Source organism: Rosa chinensis, chromosome 7 (assembly GCF_002994745.2).
Source record: "Rosa chinensis cultivar Old Blush chromosome 7, RchiOBHm-V2, whole genome shotgun sequence".
Classification (NCBI taxonomy): domain Eukaryota; kingdom Viridiplantae; phylum Streptophyta; class Magnoliopsida; order Rosales; family Rosaceae; genus Rosa; species Rosa chinensis.
Genome location: NC_037094.1, coordinates 61228469 through 61245932, shown reverse-complemented (window position 1 = coordinate 61245932; position 17464 = coordinate 61228469). Strand labels below are relative to the sequence as shown.

Here is a 17464-nt window from a genome sequence, read left to right as displayed (position 1 = left end):
TTGTTCTGCGAGTGCAGGGGATAGTCTATCCCCTTCTACTTCCTCCAATGCAAGATCAAGCCAATCAATATCCTCCAATGCAAGATCAAGCCAATCAATATCCTCGGGCATACCAATACAATTACTAATACTGCTTTGTGCCTCACCCTCACTAATAATCAACTCATTTTCAAATTGCTGCTCAGGATTAGGACTCTGGTTCAAAGACACTGTCTTTCTAGCCTCATTGGTTGTAAAAGCAGGTTGTGGATCAGCAACTGTCAAAGACTTGGGCTTTTTCCTAGGCTTTGGATGGTGATCATCATCATCCTGAGACTTCCTTCTTTGTCCAGTCTTGTTCTCTCGCAGTCGGCAAATCACATAATGATCATGAGCGGCAGGACAACTGGATTGATCATCAACACTGGTATACTCCTCCATAATCCAACAACCGTGTTGTTCCGGCACCAGTTTGTTCTCGTACCTCAATTTCGTCTTTCGCCCAATTGGGGTTTCCTGGTTCTTCTCGCCAAAAATGGGTCTGGACGGTTCACCTTGGCTCCATGTGCCCGATGATCCAACCCTTCGACTATGCCGGGTACTAGCATGGCCGCCGCGGGGATTGGCCTTCTTCTTAAGGAGAGTAAAAAGAAGAGATCTTGTTGTTTGAGATTGGGTCCTCCATAGGCATCCCAAATGATCCAGGGTTCGGCCTCACCGTACAAATCAAACTCAGGAAGTACCAAGGACGGTGTCGCCGAGTTAGGATTGTTCTTGAGGTGGAGGTAGTGCCCAATCAGTTCTTCATCAGTCGGGTGGAATCTGAAACCCACAGGAAAACAACGATCCATAACCCTAAATTCCTTTCTGGGTTTGAATTAGGGTTTTCTGGGTTGGAATTTGGGGATTCCGGGTTAGAGAAACAGAGAATTGAAGCAGAGAAAAACAGAGAGAGGGTTTTCTGGGTTGGAATTTGGGGATTCTGGGTTAGAGAAACAGAGAATTGAAGCAGAGAAAAACAGAGAGAGGGTTTTCTGGGTTGTAATTTGGGGATTCCGGGTTAGAGAAACAGAGAATTGAAGCAGAGAAAAACAGAGAGAGGGTTTTCTGGGTTGGAATTTGGGGATTCCGGGTTAGAGAAACAGAGAATTGAAGCAGAGAAAAACAGAGAGAGGGTTTTCTGGGCGGGTTAGAGAAACAGAGAATTGAAGCAGAGAAAAACAGAGAGAGAGAAAGAGAGAAATTGCAATTGTGAATTGTGAGCGAGTGAAGAGTGGAATTTTATAGAAAGATTGGAAATATGACCGTTGGTTTGCCGCGTGTGGCGGTTCACGCGGTTTCTGTTTTTGTATTTTGTGTTCTAACGATTTCTGACGTCAAAATCAATTTTTGACGTTTATTTCTGACGTCAAAATCAATTTTGTGTTCTAAGGATCAATTAAACGAAGCATGGAAGAAGGTGAAATCCAGCACAGACTCCACTATCCTACCCAAACGGAGAGCTCACAGTAAAACGCTGCGTTTCTTTATTTTATTGCATTTAGGGAGCAGGGATATTATTGTCAATTCCTGAATCTCACTGTGGGTTTTTGCAGGAAAGAAGCAATAATTCCGCCTGAGGCTGAGCATGAAGATACAGATCTTGTTGGTGACATCGAGCAGTCTCTTGATTTCTCTCACCATGCCACGCTTTTCCAGCAGCAAACCGGCTATTTTCTCATGGTAAATGTGACCTTAATGGGCTCTTGTTACCCAGATATTCCTCTAGTTCTGTAAAGGGTATTCTTGTGAATCAGTATGTGTTTGTGTGCTTTTAATATTCAACTGAAACACACCACCAATCCCCCAACGCCTCTTTAACCCCCATTTTGTTTTATCGTAATGAATGCCTGAGATAGTTTTCCGGCTGGCTACAGTGAGAATGGAGCTGTTTATATTTTGTTGATGGGGCACCGAAGATGTTTGATGAAATGCTCGAGTGAATAAATAAACTTGTTTCCACTATTGTGCCTAGTATGAAATGCATACAGAAACTTGATGGAATCTTTCCAATATCTCATGGTCACCCTATCTTTTTCTGTGCTTGCAGCAACTGGATAGTGTAGATGTGGGAGAACCACTTAACGATAATGCAGCGGAGGGAGATACTTACATCAAGGTCCTTTCTTATTCATTTAGTGTGCCTTCTTCAGTTACTTTTAAATGTGACCACACATATCCATAATCTGTTGATCAGCTAATGTACCCCACCCCTCTCTCTCTCGCATTCAGCTGATCCTGAGGATATCACATTGCCTAAATGTTATGATCCATCAGTTGCACATGCAGATTTGTTCAACCCTCGCTTTGAGAGGTGAATCATTACCACAATACAGTATAGATAAACTTTTGATTTTTGATTCCCATTCCTGAAGGTTGAGCAAAACAAAGTGTTCATGCTTTTGAGTTTCCGAGTGCCTTTTTCATTGGAGTTTGCGAACTCTGCGCCCAGCTAATTTTATGCCCTTTCATTCCTGTTATAACAGATACTTAATCAGTCTGTTGCAAGAATCATTATCGTATTCTTATTTATTATTGTCTTTGGATGATATGGCAGATTTGAAATTGAGGGAGATGACGTAGACCTCACATCAGGAGAGCCCACACATATTCGACCACCTTCTCCAAATTATCTAATACCTTCTCCACCTCGTCAAGACCAGCATCAGGAAGGACAGCAGGCTAATAATGTGTTTGATGAAGTGGTGCAGATGCAGGATGTTCAAGAGAATGCTCAACAGAGGCAGAGGCCTATAAGGAGGAGAAAGAGAAAAACACCTGCCTCTGTAATGGATAATGACCAAACACCTGCTTCAAGATACTTCAGGTATAGTTTCAAGAAGACGAAGAAACCAAAAGGTTTGTTCCTGATCGAGTCCAAGTATATCCTTCAGTGGAGGAGTTAAGCATACTCATGTTGTCCTCATTTTGTTCTCTTTGTTGCAGCCCAAGAACATAATGTCTACTATGAATATTGGTAAACTCATGGAGCAGCCAGCTAGTGTTCTCATGGGTCGTTTATTTAAACCCGGAAGTGGAGAAACATATTATCCAGCTCCTCTCTTAGAGCTATTCAAGGAAAAACATACCCATGACTCACCTTCAGGTCAGTATCATAGTTTGTAATTTGAGAACTTTTACATGAATAATTCAAGTAACAGAAAGAGGGCCTTAATTGTGGTTTTGTTTGCAGCATTAACCTCGCCACCTCTGCCTCCAGAACCATCATCGTGGTCACCACCTGAAAAACAAACTTATCACGACCTGGTGAGATATTTAAGTCAATACAGCTACTTTTAGTTTTCTTATTTTTCAGGAAATTATAACTAAGTTTATGTCTGAAAAGTTAAAATATGTTAAATGTGAAGCCTGTTGAAGATTTTCTTAGTGGAGGTGGCTCCCAGTCATTTGTAACCCCCATGGAACAGATACGGACAAATTTAGTTAACAATGACGTAACACTACAACCTGAACTCATGGATAAACTGAAAGCCAATCCTAATGGCATGAAAGGAGCTGATACCAACCCGGCAACACCAAGAAATTCTGGTACACATGATTTCTACGTCTCTCCTCTCTCATTTCTCTAGATATTGAAGTATTTATGTTTCACTTATGTGCATTAATCGCCAACTAATTTTTTTCTTACAGGCGATGAGAGAAGATCCATCCTGAGGTCCTCATCTGGAAAGGGAGTTAACAGAAACAGTTCAGAGGTCAATTCTGGACGGTTAGCATGTTTTTTATCCAAATCGATAAGAAGTGTTATTTTCCTTTTCTTTTCTTTTTTTCTTTTTGTTGCTTCAGTGTACTAGTGATTGGAGTACTGATTGTCAGAGATCCAACAGGAAGAGGCGTTATTCATCTATACATAGCAATGATGGACTTGAACCAGTATTAGAGGATAATGGATGTCAGCATTCTGATCCAAACTTCAACGTAATAAGGTTATCTGGAAATGGCCCAACACCTGAGCATGGTAAAATTTACCTGTTGATGCAGCATATTAGCTATGATTTTATAATCTTTATTTGATGGAGAGTTCAATGACTGTCATGTCTATATTTGCAGAATTATTGATGGAAACTGGACCGACACAGACACAACAACCTATCATCAATCAACCACTGGAAAAAGTGACTGATGCCATTCGAATGTATGTTTGTCTCACACCTCTGTTAGATTGTCTGGTCAATAAGTAGCTTTGATCTGATTGCATTATGTTCTTGTTCTCAAATGTATGCTTATCTCAATTGTCTGTTAGATTGCCCAGTCCTTAATTAGTTTTGATCTGACTGCAATTTTTCCTTGTACTGGAATTCTTTCAGGGAACTGAAATCCCATTTTGAAATACCGGGTGGCCCTCAAGTAGAATCCCTGAACAAACTGACTGCTGGAATGAATCGAAGAGGAGCGGCTATGCTTTTCTATCAAACTTGTGGTAGGAATCCATACTATCTTTCCCTTCCTGCTTATGTTATGCGCTTGTTCTTACGAACTGCTTGTGTTCTGTCATCTGCAGTTCTTGCTACTCGTGATTTCGTAAAAGTTAAACAAATTGCCCCTTATGAGGATGTTCTCATTACTAGAGGACCAAATATGTGATAGAGGTAAAATTATCTACACTTGTATATCCTTACTGCCTTCAGTCATTGACATGTTAACGACACTACGCTACAATGACCTAAATGTACAATTCTATAACAGAGCTCGTGCTGGAATGAGGAAAGTGATGCTACTTATTGAAGAAAGTTGGCATTGCTCCTTACGTGGAAGCTGATGCTAGTGTTAGTCTAATTATCCTTTTTGGAGTACTAATTTTGAAAGATTAGATACACCTGATCTATTTATCCTATTTATGGTGTGGTCAGTATTTAAGAAGTGCTACTTTCTTGCAATGGGCTGATTGCTGCTCTTCTGGCAGCTCCATTGTGATTCAGTTATGCGTTAGATATTCGGAAGTAGTTTTAATGGTCTTGTTTGATATAGTTTTGTATAATTGATCCATGGGTGGTGCACAACTGAAAGTCTAAAACAAGCTTGGGCTGGGTGCCACCTGAGCTCTATACTAGTTTCCTTTTGCAAAGTACATCGCTACAGATAGAAATGATCAAATAGAAATTGCAACAAGAGTTAAGAGTATATACACCACAATCCATTTTCCTTTCAATTTTCAAGTGCCATCGTATGCATTACCGTCCAGATATTATACGCCATAACAGAGCATCACCAGAGCCTCTTCAAAGTTCAAATATAGTTGGCAACGAGTTTTCCTCACAGAGCATCACCAGAGCGTCAACAAGTATGGTTGGCAACCAGTTTTCCTCAATCTAATCCCAATCGACACACTAGAATATGTTGATAAAAAAAAAAAATAATAAAAAAAAGGAAAAAAACAAAACAAAACAAAAAAACACAAACTAGAATATGAGCAGCAAGATGAATCTACGTTATACCTTTTGTCTGAAGTATGTAATCAAAGCATATACCCGAATCTAACTGGATGAATATATGGTGCGGTATACCTTTTGTCTGAAATGGAGGTTCTATAGTCTCTACAGTCTACACACATCAGATTCACTACTCTGGGCAAATTTCAGCAAACAGTGGCAATCTCCTTCTTCTAGTAGAAGGACCATAGACAAGACTCAGCAAAGCAGTGCCGGATGCATCCACATCTTCCTTCGATGAAGGTATCTCAGTTGAAGGCAAGATAACCTCAATGCCATCATCTTGGGGTGACCAGTCCTTCCAGCTGATGACAGTAATCAGGGTCTCAATGGCGTTATTTGGCTTTGGCAATGAGGCTACTGCTGCTGCTTCTCTGGATGCCATGACCTGATAGGCTAAGTGGGACTTCAGGCTGGGGGTGCATAATCCTGAGCTACTTGTAGCCTCGCACATCTGTGCCTGGGCAACAATAACAGAACAAACACACAGTAGCAATTTAAGTAGCTGAATATGTCAAAATTTGTCAACTAATTAGCGCTTATCCGACTGCGTGCTAACCTCGGATTTGTTCTTGGCAGGGAAAGAAGTTGGATGCAGATTTTCTTTTCCATATTCAAACTGCAAGAAAATTAATGTTTGGTCAAGTCATTAAAAAAAACAAACAATTTGCTTGCACAACTGAACAAATCATCTCAAAACACCAATCAGATTAGAGGAAAGTATAAAGGCAGCATAACCCATGTAATATAACATAATCACAAAACCATCAAAGGTACCAAAAAACAAACTCATCGACGTATTCAGCATTTAGAGAAGGCTCCAAAATTTCAGAGTCAATATTATGTTTGTGTACAGAACCGACTTATAACTAAAGAAATTGTTTACAACTGCACTGACTACTAAAATAAATACAATGACACTACCTCATTGACTGACACTCAAATCTCCTAATGAGTAAATAAAAGTGGCAGTGCATTAGTAGTTTGTTTCCTATAATGATGGCACATAAGCTAATATTTGTTTACTTCAGTGAAAGCAGGTTAACTTTCCTTAACTTCCTTATCAATTCTAGTCAAGGTACAAATGATTTCCTAATTTGAGCACCAGCCAACAACTTAATGTCAAGTTGTGACCAAGTAGAAATTACTTTAGCAGTAAGAGCTTTCATTTTCTATTAGCTTTCTTTCAATCTTAAAAGGCCGAATCAGTTAATCCCAAGATCATATGATGATAAAAGTGGCAAACCATTTTCTACAGCAAGCAACCTAACTAAACATAGAACAAATTACAGTACTGCCTCAACTATTGTGATAACAGTACAACTGACCCGACCAATTCTTTGTTCATTTTTAAAAATCCAAAGAAAAATACAGCAGTTGTATTTAGAGTTCAAACACATCCCCTGATAATCAGTATGCAAGAAGAAACTAGCTGAACCTGATGAGTACAAGTCTCTTACTTGAACCTAGTCTTTTTCCAAACCAAGCTGAAACTTTAGCCACCTATTTGGAACTATATATCCTCTATCTGTCTTCTATGTAAATGATCTGTAGAAGAAACTAAACTTTTCTCATACATCATTTCACAAGTCAAAACAAGCTCTTATGGCCCACCAACCTGACTAACCACAGTATTGTCAGAGTCTCAAGTATCACAATCTTATTGCTTGTATGTCATGCTCTTTGATGCAGCAAAGTAACAGCTTTGAGCAACAGTACAATCATGCAAATATTACTGTTCGATTAGTTTTAAAGTTTAAATGGCAGTTCTCAAGTGCAAGCTTAAGAAGCTTCAAGAGTTTAAGAACACTACAGAAAGCAAAATGCACAAGATAAAAGGTCCAGGCAAGTAGAGTTTCATTTAGCATAGAACTTTTGAATTGCTTTTTGATAGAACAAGTAGGTGAATAATCGATCTAATCAAAGCTGATTAAGCCAGCGTGCATTTTGCTTCACACCAGTAGAGGGGAAAAAAGAAATATTTTGATGCCTCACAAAAATAGGACTTAAGACTAAACCAACTTAACAAAGTTGAAACGTCAAGTGCAATAAGTAAAGAGATAATGAAGGAAGAATGGAAGGTTGATTTCACTGAACAAAAAGTATTGTAGTGTATTAGCAATGAATTGATTTTGATATCAGTACATCTACAGGAATAAAAAAGAAAATAGCTAAAACAAGTAACTAAACTCCAAAGAAGTGGTAGTGATGCCTCACAAAAATAGGACTTAAGTAACCAACTTAACAAAGTTGAAAGGTCAATGATTGTTGTTCTGCGAGTGCAGGGGATAGTCTATCCCCTTCTACTTCCTCCAATGCAAGATCAAGCCAATCAATATCCTCCAATGCAAGATCAAGCCAATCAATATCCTCGGGCATACCAATACAATTACTAATACTGCTTTGTGCCTCACCCTCACTAATAATCAACTCATTTTCAAATTGCTGCTCAGGATTAGGACTCTGGTTCAAAGACACTGTCTTTCTAGCCTCATTGGTTGTAAAAGCAGGTTGTGGATCAGCAACTGTCAAAGACTTGGGCTTTTTCCTAGGCTTTGGATGGTGATCATCATCATCCTGAGACTTCCTTCTTTGTCCAGTCTTGTTCTCTCGCAGTCGGCAAATCACATAATGATCATGAGCGGCAGGACAACTGGATTGATCATCAACACTGGTATACTCCTCCATAATCCAACAACCGTGTTGTTCCGGCACCAGTTTGTTCTCGTACCTCAATTTCGTCTTTCGCCCAATTGGGGTTTCCTGGTTCTTCTCGCCAAAAATGGGTCTGGACGGTTCACCTTGGCTCCATGTGCCCGATGATCCAACCCTTCGACTATGCCGGGTACTAGCATGGCCGCCGCGGGGATTGGCCTTCTTCTTAAGGAGAGTAAAAAAGAAGAGATCTTGTTGTTTGAGATTGGGTCCTCCATAGGCATCCCAAATGATCCAGGGTTCGGCCTCACCGTACAAATCAAACTCAGGAAGTACCAAGGACGGTGTCGCCGAGTTAGGATTGTTCTTGAGGTGGAGGTAGTGCCCAATCAGTTCTTCATCAGTCGGGTGGAATCTGAAACCCACAGGAAAACAACGATCCATAACCCTAAATTCCTTTCTGGGTTTGAATTAGGGTTTTCTGGGTTGGAATTTGGGGATTCCGGGTTAGAGAAACAGAGAATTGAAGCAGAGAAAAACAGAGAGAGGGTTTTCTGGGTTGGAATTTGGGGATTCTGGGTTAGAGAAACAGAGAATTGAAGCAGAGAAAAACAGAGAGAGGGTTTTCTGGGTTGTAATTTGGGGATTCCGGGTTAGAGAAACAGAGAATTGAAGCAGAGAAAAACAGAGAGAGGGTTTTCTGGGTTGGAATTTGGGGATTCCGGGTTAGAGAAACAGAGAATTGAAGCAGAGAAAAACAGAGAGAGGGTTTTCTGGGCGGGTTAGAGAAACAGAGAATTGAAGCAGAGAAAAACAGAGAGAGAGAAAGAGAGAAATTGCAATTGTGAATTGTGAGCGAGTGAAGAGTGGAATTTTATAGAAAGATTGGAAATATGACCGTTGGTTTGCCGCGTGTGGCGGTTCACGCGGTTTCTGTTTTTGTATTTTGTGTTCTAACGATTTCTGACGTCAAAATCAATTTTTGACGTTTATTTCTGACGTCAAAATCAATTTTGTGTTCTAAGGATCAATTAAACGAAGCATGGAAGAAGGTGAAATCCAGCACAGACTCCACTATCCTACCCAAACGGAGAGCTCACAGTAAAACGCTGCGTTTCTTTATTTTATTGCATTTAGGGAGCAGGGATATTATTGTCAATTCCTGAATCTCACTGTGGGTTTTTGCAGGAAAGAAGCAATAATTCCGCCTGAGGCTGAGCATGAAGATACAGATCTTGTTGGTGACATCGAGCAGTCTCTTGATTTCTCTCACCATGCCACGCTTTTCCAGCAGCAAACCGGCTATTTTCTCATGGTAAATGTGACCTTAATGGGCTCTTGTTACCCAGATATTCCTCTAGTTCTGTAAAGGGTATTCTTGTGAATCAGTATGTGTTTGTGTGCTTTTAATATTCAACTGAAACACACCACCAATCCCCCAACGCCTCTTTAACCCCCATTTTGTTTTATCGTAATGAATGCCTGAGATAGTTTTCCGGCTGGCTACAGTGAGAATGGAGCTGTTTATATTTTGTTGATGGGGCACCGAAGATGTTTGATGAAATGCTCGAGTGAATAAATAAACTTGTTTCCACTATTGTGCCTAGTATGAAATGCATACAGAAACTTGATGGAATCTTTCCAATATCTCATGGTCACCCTATCTTTTTCTGTGCTTGCAGCAACTGGATAGTGTAGATGTGGGAGAACCACTTAACGATAATGCAGCGGAGGGAGATACTTACATCAAGGTCCTTTCTTATTCATTTAGTGTGCCTTCTTCAGTTACTTTTAAATGTGACCACACATATCCATAATCTGTTGATCAGCTAACGTACCCCACCCCTCTCTCTCGCATTCAGCTGATCCTGAGGATATCACATTGCCTAAATGTTATGATCCATCAGATGCACATGCAGATTTGTTGAACCCACCAAATTATCTAATACCTTCTCCACCTCGTCAAGACCAGCATCAGGAAAGACAGCAGGCTAATAATGTGTTTGATGAAGTGCTGCAGATGCAAGATGTTCAAGAGAATGCTCAACAGAGGCAGAGGCCTATAAGGAGGAGAAAGAGAAAAACACCTGCCTCTGTAATGGATAATGACCAAACAATCCATCCTGGACATGTGTACCAATCTTGGGTTCAAGATACTTCAGATATAGTTTCAAGAAGAAGAAGAAACCAAAAGGTTTGTCCTGAATTCCAAGTATATCCTTCAGTGGAGGAGTTAAGCATACTCGTATGTACATTCCATGCACTGTCCTCATTGTGTTCTCTTTGTTGCAGCCCAAGAACATAATGTCTACTATGAAGATTGGTAAACTCATGGAGCAGCCAGCTAGTGTTCTCATGGGTTATCTGGAAATGGCCCAACACCTGAGCAAGGTATAAACTTACCTGTTGATGCAGCATAGTAGCTATGGGTTTATAACCGCATTCTTTATTTCTGGAGATTTCAATGACTGTCATGTCTATTTTTGCAGAACTATTGATGGAAACTGGACCGACACAGACACAACAACCAATCATCAATCAGCCACTGGAAAAAGTGACTGATGCAATTCGAATGTATGCTTGTCTCGCACGTCTGCTAGATTGTCTGGTAAATAAGTAGCTTTGATCTGATTGCATTATGTCCTTCTTCTCAAATGTATGCTTGTCTCAAAGATCTGTTAGATTGCCTGGTTCTTAAGTAGCTTTGATCTGACTGCATTTTTTCCTTATACTCGAATTCTTTCAGGGAACTGAAATCCCATTTTGAAATACCGGGTGGCCCTCAAGTAGAATCCCTGAACGACCTGACTGCTGGAATGAATCGAAGAGGAGCGGCTTTGCTTTTCTATCAAACTTGTGGTAGGAATCCATACTTTCTTCCCTTCCTGCTTATGTTATGCGCCTGTTTTTACACCTAATATGCTTACGTTCTGCTTATGTTCTGGCATCTGCAGTTCTTGCTACTCGTGATTTTGTAAAAGTTAAACAAAATGCCCCTTACGAGGATATTCTCATGACTAGAGGACCAAAGATGTAGGTAAGATTACCTACACTTGTGTATCCTTATCGCCTTGTGTCATTGACATGTTAAAGACACTACGCTGACCTAACTGTACTATTCTATAACAGAACTCGTGCTGGAATGAGCTAGGAAAGTGATGCTAGTTAATGAAGAAAGTTGACATTGCTCCTTTTGTGGAAGCTGATGCTAGTTTTAGATTAAATATCCTTTTTCGAGTTCTAATTTTGATAGATTAGATATACCTAATCTAATTATCCTATTTATGGTGTATTAAATAATTAAGAACTGCTATTTATGGTGATTGAGTTATGTGTTAGATATTCAGAAGGAGTTTTAATGATCTTGTTTGATATAGTTTCAAATTTGAGAGTAAATTGATAATTTATTACCAAGTTCAACAGGTAATTTAGCATTGAAGCCATTGTCAAATTCATTAATCACCGGATCAATAATTTGACCCTTCCATTGTAAGAAGAAAAAAAAAATTGTGAAAATTTGGACAATGTGGAATTCATAAGCCTGGCCATTGTAATTGCTGCAGATAGAAATGATCGAATAAAAACTGCAACAAAGAGATTTTATACACCATAAATCCACTGTCCTTTTAATTTTCAAGCACCATCGAATGCAATACCATCCAGATATTATACACCATAACAGAGCATCAACAAAACCTCTACAAGTATAGTTGGCAACGAGTTTTCCTCAATTTAATCCCAATCAATACACTAGAATATGAGCAGCATGACGAATTTACATTATACCTTTTGTCTTATGTAATGTTATAACCCGAATCTAACAGGACGAATATGCAGTGCAGTATATATTTTGTCTGAAATCGAGGTTCTCTAGACTACACATCAGAATCACTACTCTGGGCAAATTTCAGTAAACAGTGGCAATCTCCTTCTTGTAGTAGGACCATAGACAAGACTCAACCCAGCAGTGCTGGATGCATCCACATCTTCGTTCGATGAAGGTAATTCAGTTGGAGGCAAGATAACCTGTGATTCAGTTGGAGGCAAGATAACCTCAATAACCTGTGATTCAGTTGGAGGCAAGATAACCTGTGATTCAGCTGGTGTTATTTGGCTTTGGCGATGAGGTTAACGCTGCTGCTGCTGCTTCTGTAACAGCTGACGCCATGACCTGATGGGCGACGTGGGACTTTGGGCTGGGTGTGCATAATCCTGAGCTAGTTGTAGACTTGCACATCTGTGCCTGGGAAACAATAACAGAACAAACGTACAATGGCAGTTTCAGTAGTTGAATATGTCAAAATTTGACAGCCAATTGTAGCTATCCAACTGCTAACCTCGGATTTGTTCTTGGCAGGGAAAGAAGTTGGATGCAGATTTTCTTTACCATGCACAAACTGTAAGAAAATTAAAGTTTGGTCAAGTCCTCACCATCAAAGAGCAATTTGCTATTATGAGTCCAACAATTTGCTTGGGCAACTGAACAAATCATCTCAAAAAACCAATGAGATTTAAGGAAATAATAGAGGCAGCATAACCAATGTATTAAACACACTCACAAAACTATCAAAGGCACCATAACAGAAACTCAAATTCTTACAAAATTGTGAGATCAACGTATTCAGCATTTAGAGAAGGTTCTAATATTTCAGAGTGAACATTAGGTTCGTGTACAGAACAGACAAACAACTGCACTGACTACTAAAATAATACAATCACAGTACCTCATTGACTTACGTACACTACAATTTAACCTCCTAATGACTAACTGAATTTGGCAGAACACTATTAGTTTCTTTCCTATTTTGAGGCTCATGGACGGATGGCACATAAGCTGTTACTTGCTTACTTCAGTGAAAGCAGTTTAACTTTCCCCGACTTCCTTATCAACTCTAGCATTAACTCAAGGTACAAAAACATGACTTCAAAATCTGAGCACCATGCCAACAACTTATTGTCAAACTGTGACCTATTAGACATTACTTCAGGAGTAATAGCTTTCATCTTCTATTAGCTTTCGTTTAATTTCAAAATTCCCATTCAGTCAATCCCAGAACCGTAGGATGACAAAAGGTGGTGAATCATTTTCGACAGCAAGCAACCTAATTTTACATAAGAACAAGTTACATATAATGAATCATAGTACTGCAACATTCATATAAAAGAACAAGTAAATAGCTCGAATATGCTAATAGGCTACGAGCAATTTGATTGGGCAGTGACAGTACGGCAAGACTTACAGTATTGCCTCATCTAATGCAATTTGGTGCAACTAACCCAACCAAGTCCTTGTTCACAGTTTTAATATAAAAATCCAGCACTTAGTATTTACAGTTCAAAGTTCAAACGCATACAGAGTGATCGATGTGCAACATAAAACAATAAATAGCTAAACTTGATTGTTACAAGTCTCTAACTTGAACCTTGTCTTTTTCCAAACCAATCTCAAACATCAACCACCTATTTGTAAGTTGTAACTACCCTCTACCCGTCTTCTTGAAATGTTAATGAAGTAATGATGGAAAAAACTTTTCTCATGCATTCATTTCACAGGTCAAAACCATCAACTTGACTAAAGACAGCATTGTCAGAGATCTCGAGGAATAGTAATGTATGTTATGATCTTTGATACACAGCAAGCAAAAATATTTTCGGCCTTGTGCTTGTGTATAACCAAGCAAAAAGTAATGTTCAGTAAGCTTAAGAAGCGGAGGAGTTTAAGAACACTAGGGGAATCAAAATGCAAAAGATAAAGAGGTCCAATGGAAATACTTGGCCCTCATTTGTAACTACCTCTTCTTTGATGTTAACAAACAAGTGGTAAAACCTAAGATTCATACAAAATTCATTTAGCATGTCAAAATAAGTCTCTAATGGACCATCATTTTGACCAACCATGGCATCATCAGAAATCTAAATGAATTCCAAATATCAATGTTGTTTACTCATATATAATGCCCTCTAGAGGCAGCAAGCAACAACATTTTCTGCTTGACTGTGTTTTTCCTGACCATAGCATCTTTATGTAAGTATACTCTTCCTAAAATGTTAGTGAACTAGTGGTAAAATACTGGTGTTGTTCCTCGAAATCTCATTTCACAAGTCAGAAAGCTCTTAATAGATTGTCATTTTCGCTGACGATAGCAGCAGCTGAAATCTCAAGGACTTGTGAATGTCATCAGTTCAAGTGCTAGAACGCTAAACTAACTCAAGTCTGCATCTTTTCAGATCAAAAAATCTCACACCAAGTGTACTCAAGCAATATCCTAGATTCCCAACCAAAACAAAACAGAAAATCACAGAAAGACTAATCAACTTGCACCAATTGTTAAAAGAAGCAATGAAAATCCTATTACGATTTCATGTCAATACTATTACTTGGACCATTTTTCTTTCATACACAAAAAGTAGAATCTAAAATATAGTTATAAATCGATGAACCAGAGAGAGAGAGAGAGAGAGAGAGAGAGATGGAGACCTGGCCCTTGGAGCCGCAGCTTCCGGCAACCGAAACGCCGTCACCCGGCTGCGGCGCGATCAGATTGTGCAGGGGCGCGAGCGGCGACAGTTGACGACGGCGGTACTTGAAGACGTCGATCGGCGACTGAGAACCTCGCAAGTGCTGTTCCATCACTCACTCACGGTGCAAAAAACAAGCACATCGATCGTCACCAGATTGAAATCAATTTTCCCGCCAAAACTCGGGTTTTCCTGAGAAAATCTAACGAGGAAGATAGAAATGGCTTGTGATTAGGGATTTGTACCGAATGTAGACGACAGAATTAGGTTTCCGACGAAAATCGTTGACCACGAAGAGAGCCGAGAGGGCTAGAACCAGAAATGAGTGACCGCCTTGCTCAATTGCTCATCCAGTTTATACGAATAGAGGTATTTATATGCTCTTTTTAGCGCACGTGAGAATTGAGAAGCCTCACACGCAAACAGCCTAGACGCTTTCTTTTTTTTTTTTTTTTGGTTTGGTTGAAGGTTGATTTTGTTAGGGGTGGGCACTTGAACCCGAAAACCCGAACCCGAACCGGTCCCGTACCGAAAACTGGCGGGACGGGACGGTTTGAAATCCTGAAAATTAACTATTTGGTCCCGTCCCGTTTTAACGGGACGGGCTTCGGTTTGGAAACTTGGAATCCCGAAAAGACCCGTCCCGTCCCGTTTTAATTTCATTTATTCTATTTTTCTTACTTTTCTATTTATATGGCATTTGATTGGTTGATTTTTGAGTCTATAGTCCTAACATGAACTCGAGCACACCGGATAGGCCGATCTCAATTCTGATCCCTTCATTCCTTCACGCGATCTATACTCACACTCTCAGTCTCTCACAGTATCACTCAGACACTCACCGTCCCAAGCTTAGAACCCTAGATCCCCAATTCATCATTCATCAATTCGTCCTCTTGCTTTGTTGTTCCGATCGGATCTAAAAGCAAGACTGCTCTGCTCTCTGATCAGGTACCACTCTTTCAGCTTCTTTGATTATTATTCGTCTGCTTTTTTGTGAAATCGAGCTGGGTTTTTGTAAAGAATCGAAATTGGAAACTGGGTTTTGGGCTGTGATAAGCTCTGTTCTAAAAATCGAGGACATGCGTTGTTTTGACAGTGTCTGGCGACGAGGTGTCGTTCGAGTTGTCCTGATCTGCGGACTATTGCGGTGCCGGAGCGATCTCCATGGGTTGGGTCATGGGTCCTAGGGGTGGCTCTCATGATCGAAGGTTCATCTCCGTCTGCATTCTGAAGTTGGATTTGGGGGTTTGGGTCGTGGGAAGAAGGAGATGGATGAGTACCATTCTGGTGTGTTAAATTGGTATTGATTGATTCGGTGCACTGATTTAAATTATTGTAGCTATTAATCTGGTGCATTGATTTGGTATTTATTGATTTGGTGTATTGATTTGAAACTGATGTGGCTACTATTCTGGTGTATTGATTGATTTGGTGAAGTTAATATACGAGTGGATTGATTTGGCATGATTTGGAGTTCAGAAATTGCAGGAATTGCAGAAATTAGGGAAATTGCAGGAGACCTTTTTTTTTTTTTTTTCCTTTCTTTCGGGATGTCCCGGTCCCGTCCCAATCCCGGCCCGGTCCCGTTCGGGTTCGGGATGGTCGGGATCAATTCTCAAAAAGTGCCATAACTGTCCCGTTCCGTCCCGAGTTTTATTTCCGGGTCCGGGACCGAGATCACCAGAATTTCGTCCCGTCCCGTCCCATGCCCAGCCCTAGATTTTGTAGCTATATTGTCCTATTGATCCCATTTTGCAAAGGTGACGAAGGGATGAGTAGAAATAACAATGGTGGAGAGGTAATATGAGTGCAAGGAAAGCTAAAAATGAGTCACCTGGATTACTCAATTGTCCGTCTCTTAGACATACATATCTCCAACCAATATGTATTATGTTCTTTAGGCCCACGTTTAGGAACCAGGATAGAAATGTTTTAGGATAATTGGACTGGATTAGTATAAGATTGGATTTGTTTTACTCTTTTTAGGTACCTATCCATTTCAGCTATAATCCTCTTCTACCAAATACGTGAAATAGACAACAACAAAAAAAAATAAAAAATATTCGACCCAAACAAAGATGAACAGAGTGATTGGCCATGGCAAAAACGGCTGAAGACAATAACAATTTCAAATTCATCACTAAACTAAACTAGATCAAGATCAAATTCACCTGTCAACAACCATGATAAGGTCAGTGATGAGGGGGTGATCAGTGATTTCGGCCAAGAGGTTTGTTGGAATGGGCCGGAGAAATCTGGGGTTTTCCAGTAACGGCTGGATTTGATTAGGATTGGTCACCGGATATAGGAAGATGACACAAGGCTGGTGGTTGTATTTTTGGTTGAAGAATGTGTTCCCTCAAAAATCGTCTCAGCTGTGTGTCACTAGGCCGAGGGCTTCTTTTGCTTACACATGTCCTTCTGGAGTGGTGACGTGTGCCCGGGCGTGCCAACTCGCAGCAGGTAGGCCAAGCGAGGTTTTGTTATAGATTGTAGATCTTCCGCTGATCTGACTTCTGATCAGTTGATTGTGGGCCGAGGAAGGATCGATCTCGGCCGCGGGGTACTCTCTGCCTTAAATGCAATGACTTTAGCGCAGATCGGCCTTATCTGGCCGCAGTGCTGTGTAACTCGGTGATTGAGGTGAAAGTGAAGTGATGACGATTCTTTTTGTAATTTTGTATTTTGTATAAAGTAAATAATGTAAAGTAAACGACAGAAAATAAAAGTGCAGGTAAAGACAAAGTAAAGTGCAGGAATGTAAAGGTGCAGCAAATAAAGTGCAGGAAGATAAACTGCTTGAATGTAAAGAGCAACAA

General features: G+C 40.1%; 4 protein-coding genes and 1 long non-coding RNA gene across 9 annotated transcripts; 3 read left to right on the top strand and 2 right to left on the bottom strand.

Annotated features, from left to right (window-relative positions):
- The first annotated feature begins 1528 nt into the window (after positions 1-1528).
- LOC112175697 (sister chromatid cohesion 1 protein 1) lies at positions 1529-5148 on the top strand. Of its 5 annotated transcripts, none has more exons than XM_040509986.1 (13): positions 1529-1701; positions 2069-2137; positions 2251-2332; positions 2576-2877; positions 2965-3124; positions 3212-3285; positions 3387-3567; positions 3670-3748; positions 3867-3997; positions 4090-4174; positions 4347-4459; positions 4541-4644; positions 4715-5148. In XM_040509986.1, the coding sequence occupies exons 4-12, from the start codon at positions 2815-2817 to the stop codon at positions 4621-4623; spliced, it is 969 nt and encodes a 322-aa protein (XP_040365920.1). In that variant the 5' UTR covers positions 1529-1701; positions 2069-2137; positions 2251-2332; positions 2576-2814; the 3' UTR covers positions 4624-4644; positions 4715-5148. The 5 variants fall into 5 exon arrangements, with proteins under 5 accessions (XP_040365920.1, XP_040365921.1, XP_024169188.1 ...); XM_040509987.1 differs by having other exon boundaries at positions 1530-1701; positions 2576-2845; positions 4541-4628; positions 4726-5148; XM_024313420.2 differs by having other exon boundaries at positions 1530-1701; positions 4541-4628; positions 4726-5148.
- Positions 5149-7560: 2412 nt separating this feature from the next.
- Positions 7561-8928, bottom strand: LOC112175701 (NAC domain-containing protein 83). The gene has a single exon (XM_024313429.2). It carries the CDS (start codon positions 8565-8567, stop codon positions 7710-7712), a length of 858 nt encoding a protein of 285 aa, XP_024169197.1. The 5' UTR covers positions 8568-8928; the 3' UTR covers positions 7561-7709.
- Positions 8929-9041: 113 nt separating this feature from the next.
- On the top strand, positions 9042-10127 carry LOC112175703. The gene is made up of 4 exons (XM_040509998.1): positions 9042-9224; positions 9312-9438; positions 9806-9874; positions 9986-10127. Exons 1-4 carry the CDS (start codon positions 9166-9168, stop codon positions 10049-10051), a joined length of 321 nt encoding a protein of 106 aa, XP_040365932.1. The 5' UTR covers positions 9042-9165; the 3' UTR covers positions 10052-10127.
- A 1574-nt stretch (positions 10128-11701) lies between these two features.
- On the bottom strand, positions 11702-14977 carry LOC112175705. The gene is made up of 3 exons (XM_024313435.2): positions 14602-14977; positions 12461-12520; positions 11702-12366 (listed from the first exon to the last, which is right to left on the bottom strand). Exons 1-3 carry the CDS (start codon positions 14752-14754, stop codon positions 12220-12222), a joined length of 360 nt encoding a protein of 119 aa, XP_024169203.1. The 5' UTR covers positions 14755-14977; the 3' UTR covers positions 11702-12219.
- A 474-nt stretch (positions 14978-15451) lies between these two features.
- Positions 15452-16000, top strand: LOC121050338. Its single transcript, XR_005802701.1, has 2 exons — positions 15452-15593; positions 15742-16000. It is a non-coding gene; the product is annotated as an uncharacterized LOC121050338 (long non-coding RNA).
- The last annotated feature ends 1464 nt before the right edge of the window (positions 16001-17464 follow it).

Excerpts from the sequence above, each read along its gene's own strand:
- LOC112175701 (XM_024313429.2), bottom strand. The coding sequence starts at position 8,567 with ATGGATCGTTGTTTTCCTGTGGGTTTCAGATTCCACCCGACTGATGAA.
- LOC112175697 (XM_040509986.1), top strand. The coding sequence starts at position 2,815 with ATGACCAAACACCTGCTTCAAGATACTTCAGGTATAGTTTCAAGAAGA. Across the intron at positions 3,749-3,866 it reads TCAGAGGTCAATTCTGGACG|GAAGAGGCGTTATTCATCTA; the intron begins GTTAGCATGTTT and ends GAGATCCAACAG. Across the intron at positions 4,175-4,346 it reads GTGACTGATGCCATTCGAAT|GGAACTGAAATCCCATTTTG; the intron begins GTATGTTTGTCT and ends GAATTCTTTCAG.
- LOC112175703 (XM_040509998.1), top strand. The coding sequence starts at position 9,166 with ATGGAAGAAGGTGAAATCCAGCACAGACTCCACTATCCTACCCAAACG. Across the intron at positions 9,439-9,805 it reads AAACCGGCTATTTTCTCATG|CAACTGGATAGTGTAGATGT; the intron begins GTAAATGTGACC and ends CTGTGCTTGCAG. Across the intron at positions 9,875-9,985 it reads AGGGAGATACTTACATCAAG|CTGATCCTGAGGATATCACA; the intron begins GTCCTTTCTTAT and ends TCTCGCATTCAG.
- LOC112175705 (XM_024313435.2), bottom strand. The coding sequence starts at position 14,754 with ATGGAACAGCACTTGCGAGGTTCTCAGTCGCCGATCGACGTCTTCAAG. Across the intron at positions 12,521-14,601 it reads GCTGCGGCTCCAAGGGCCAG|TTTGTGCATGGTAAAGAAAA; the intron begins GTCTCCATCTCT and ends ATTTTCTTACAG. Across the intron at positions 12,367-12,460 it reads CTGCCAAGAACAAATCCGAG|GCACAGATGTGCAAGTCTAC; the intron begins GTTAGCAGTTGG and ends ATTGTTTCCCAG.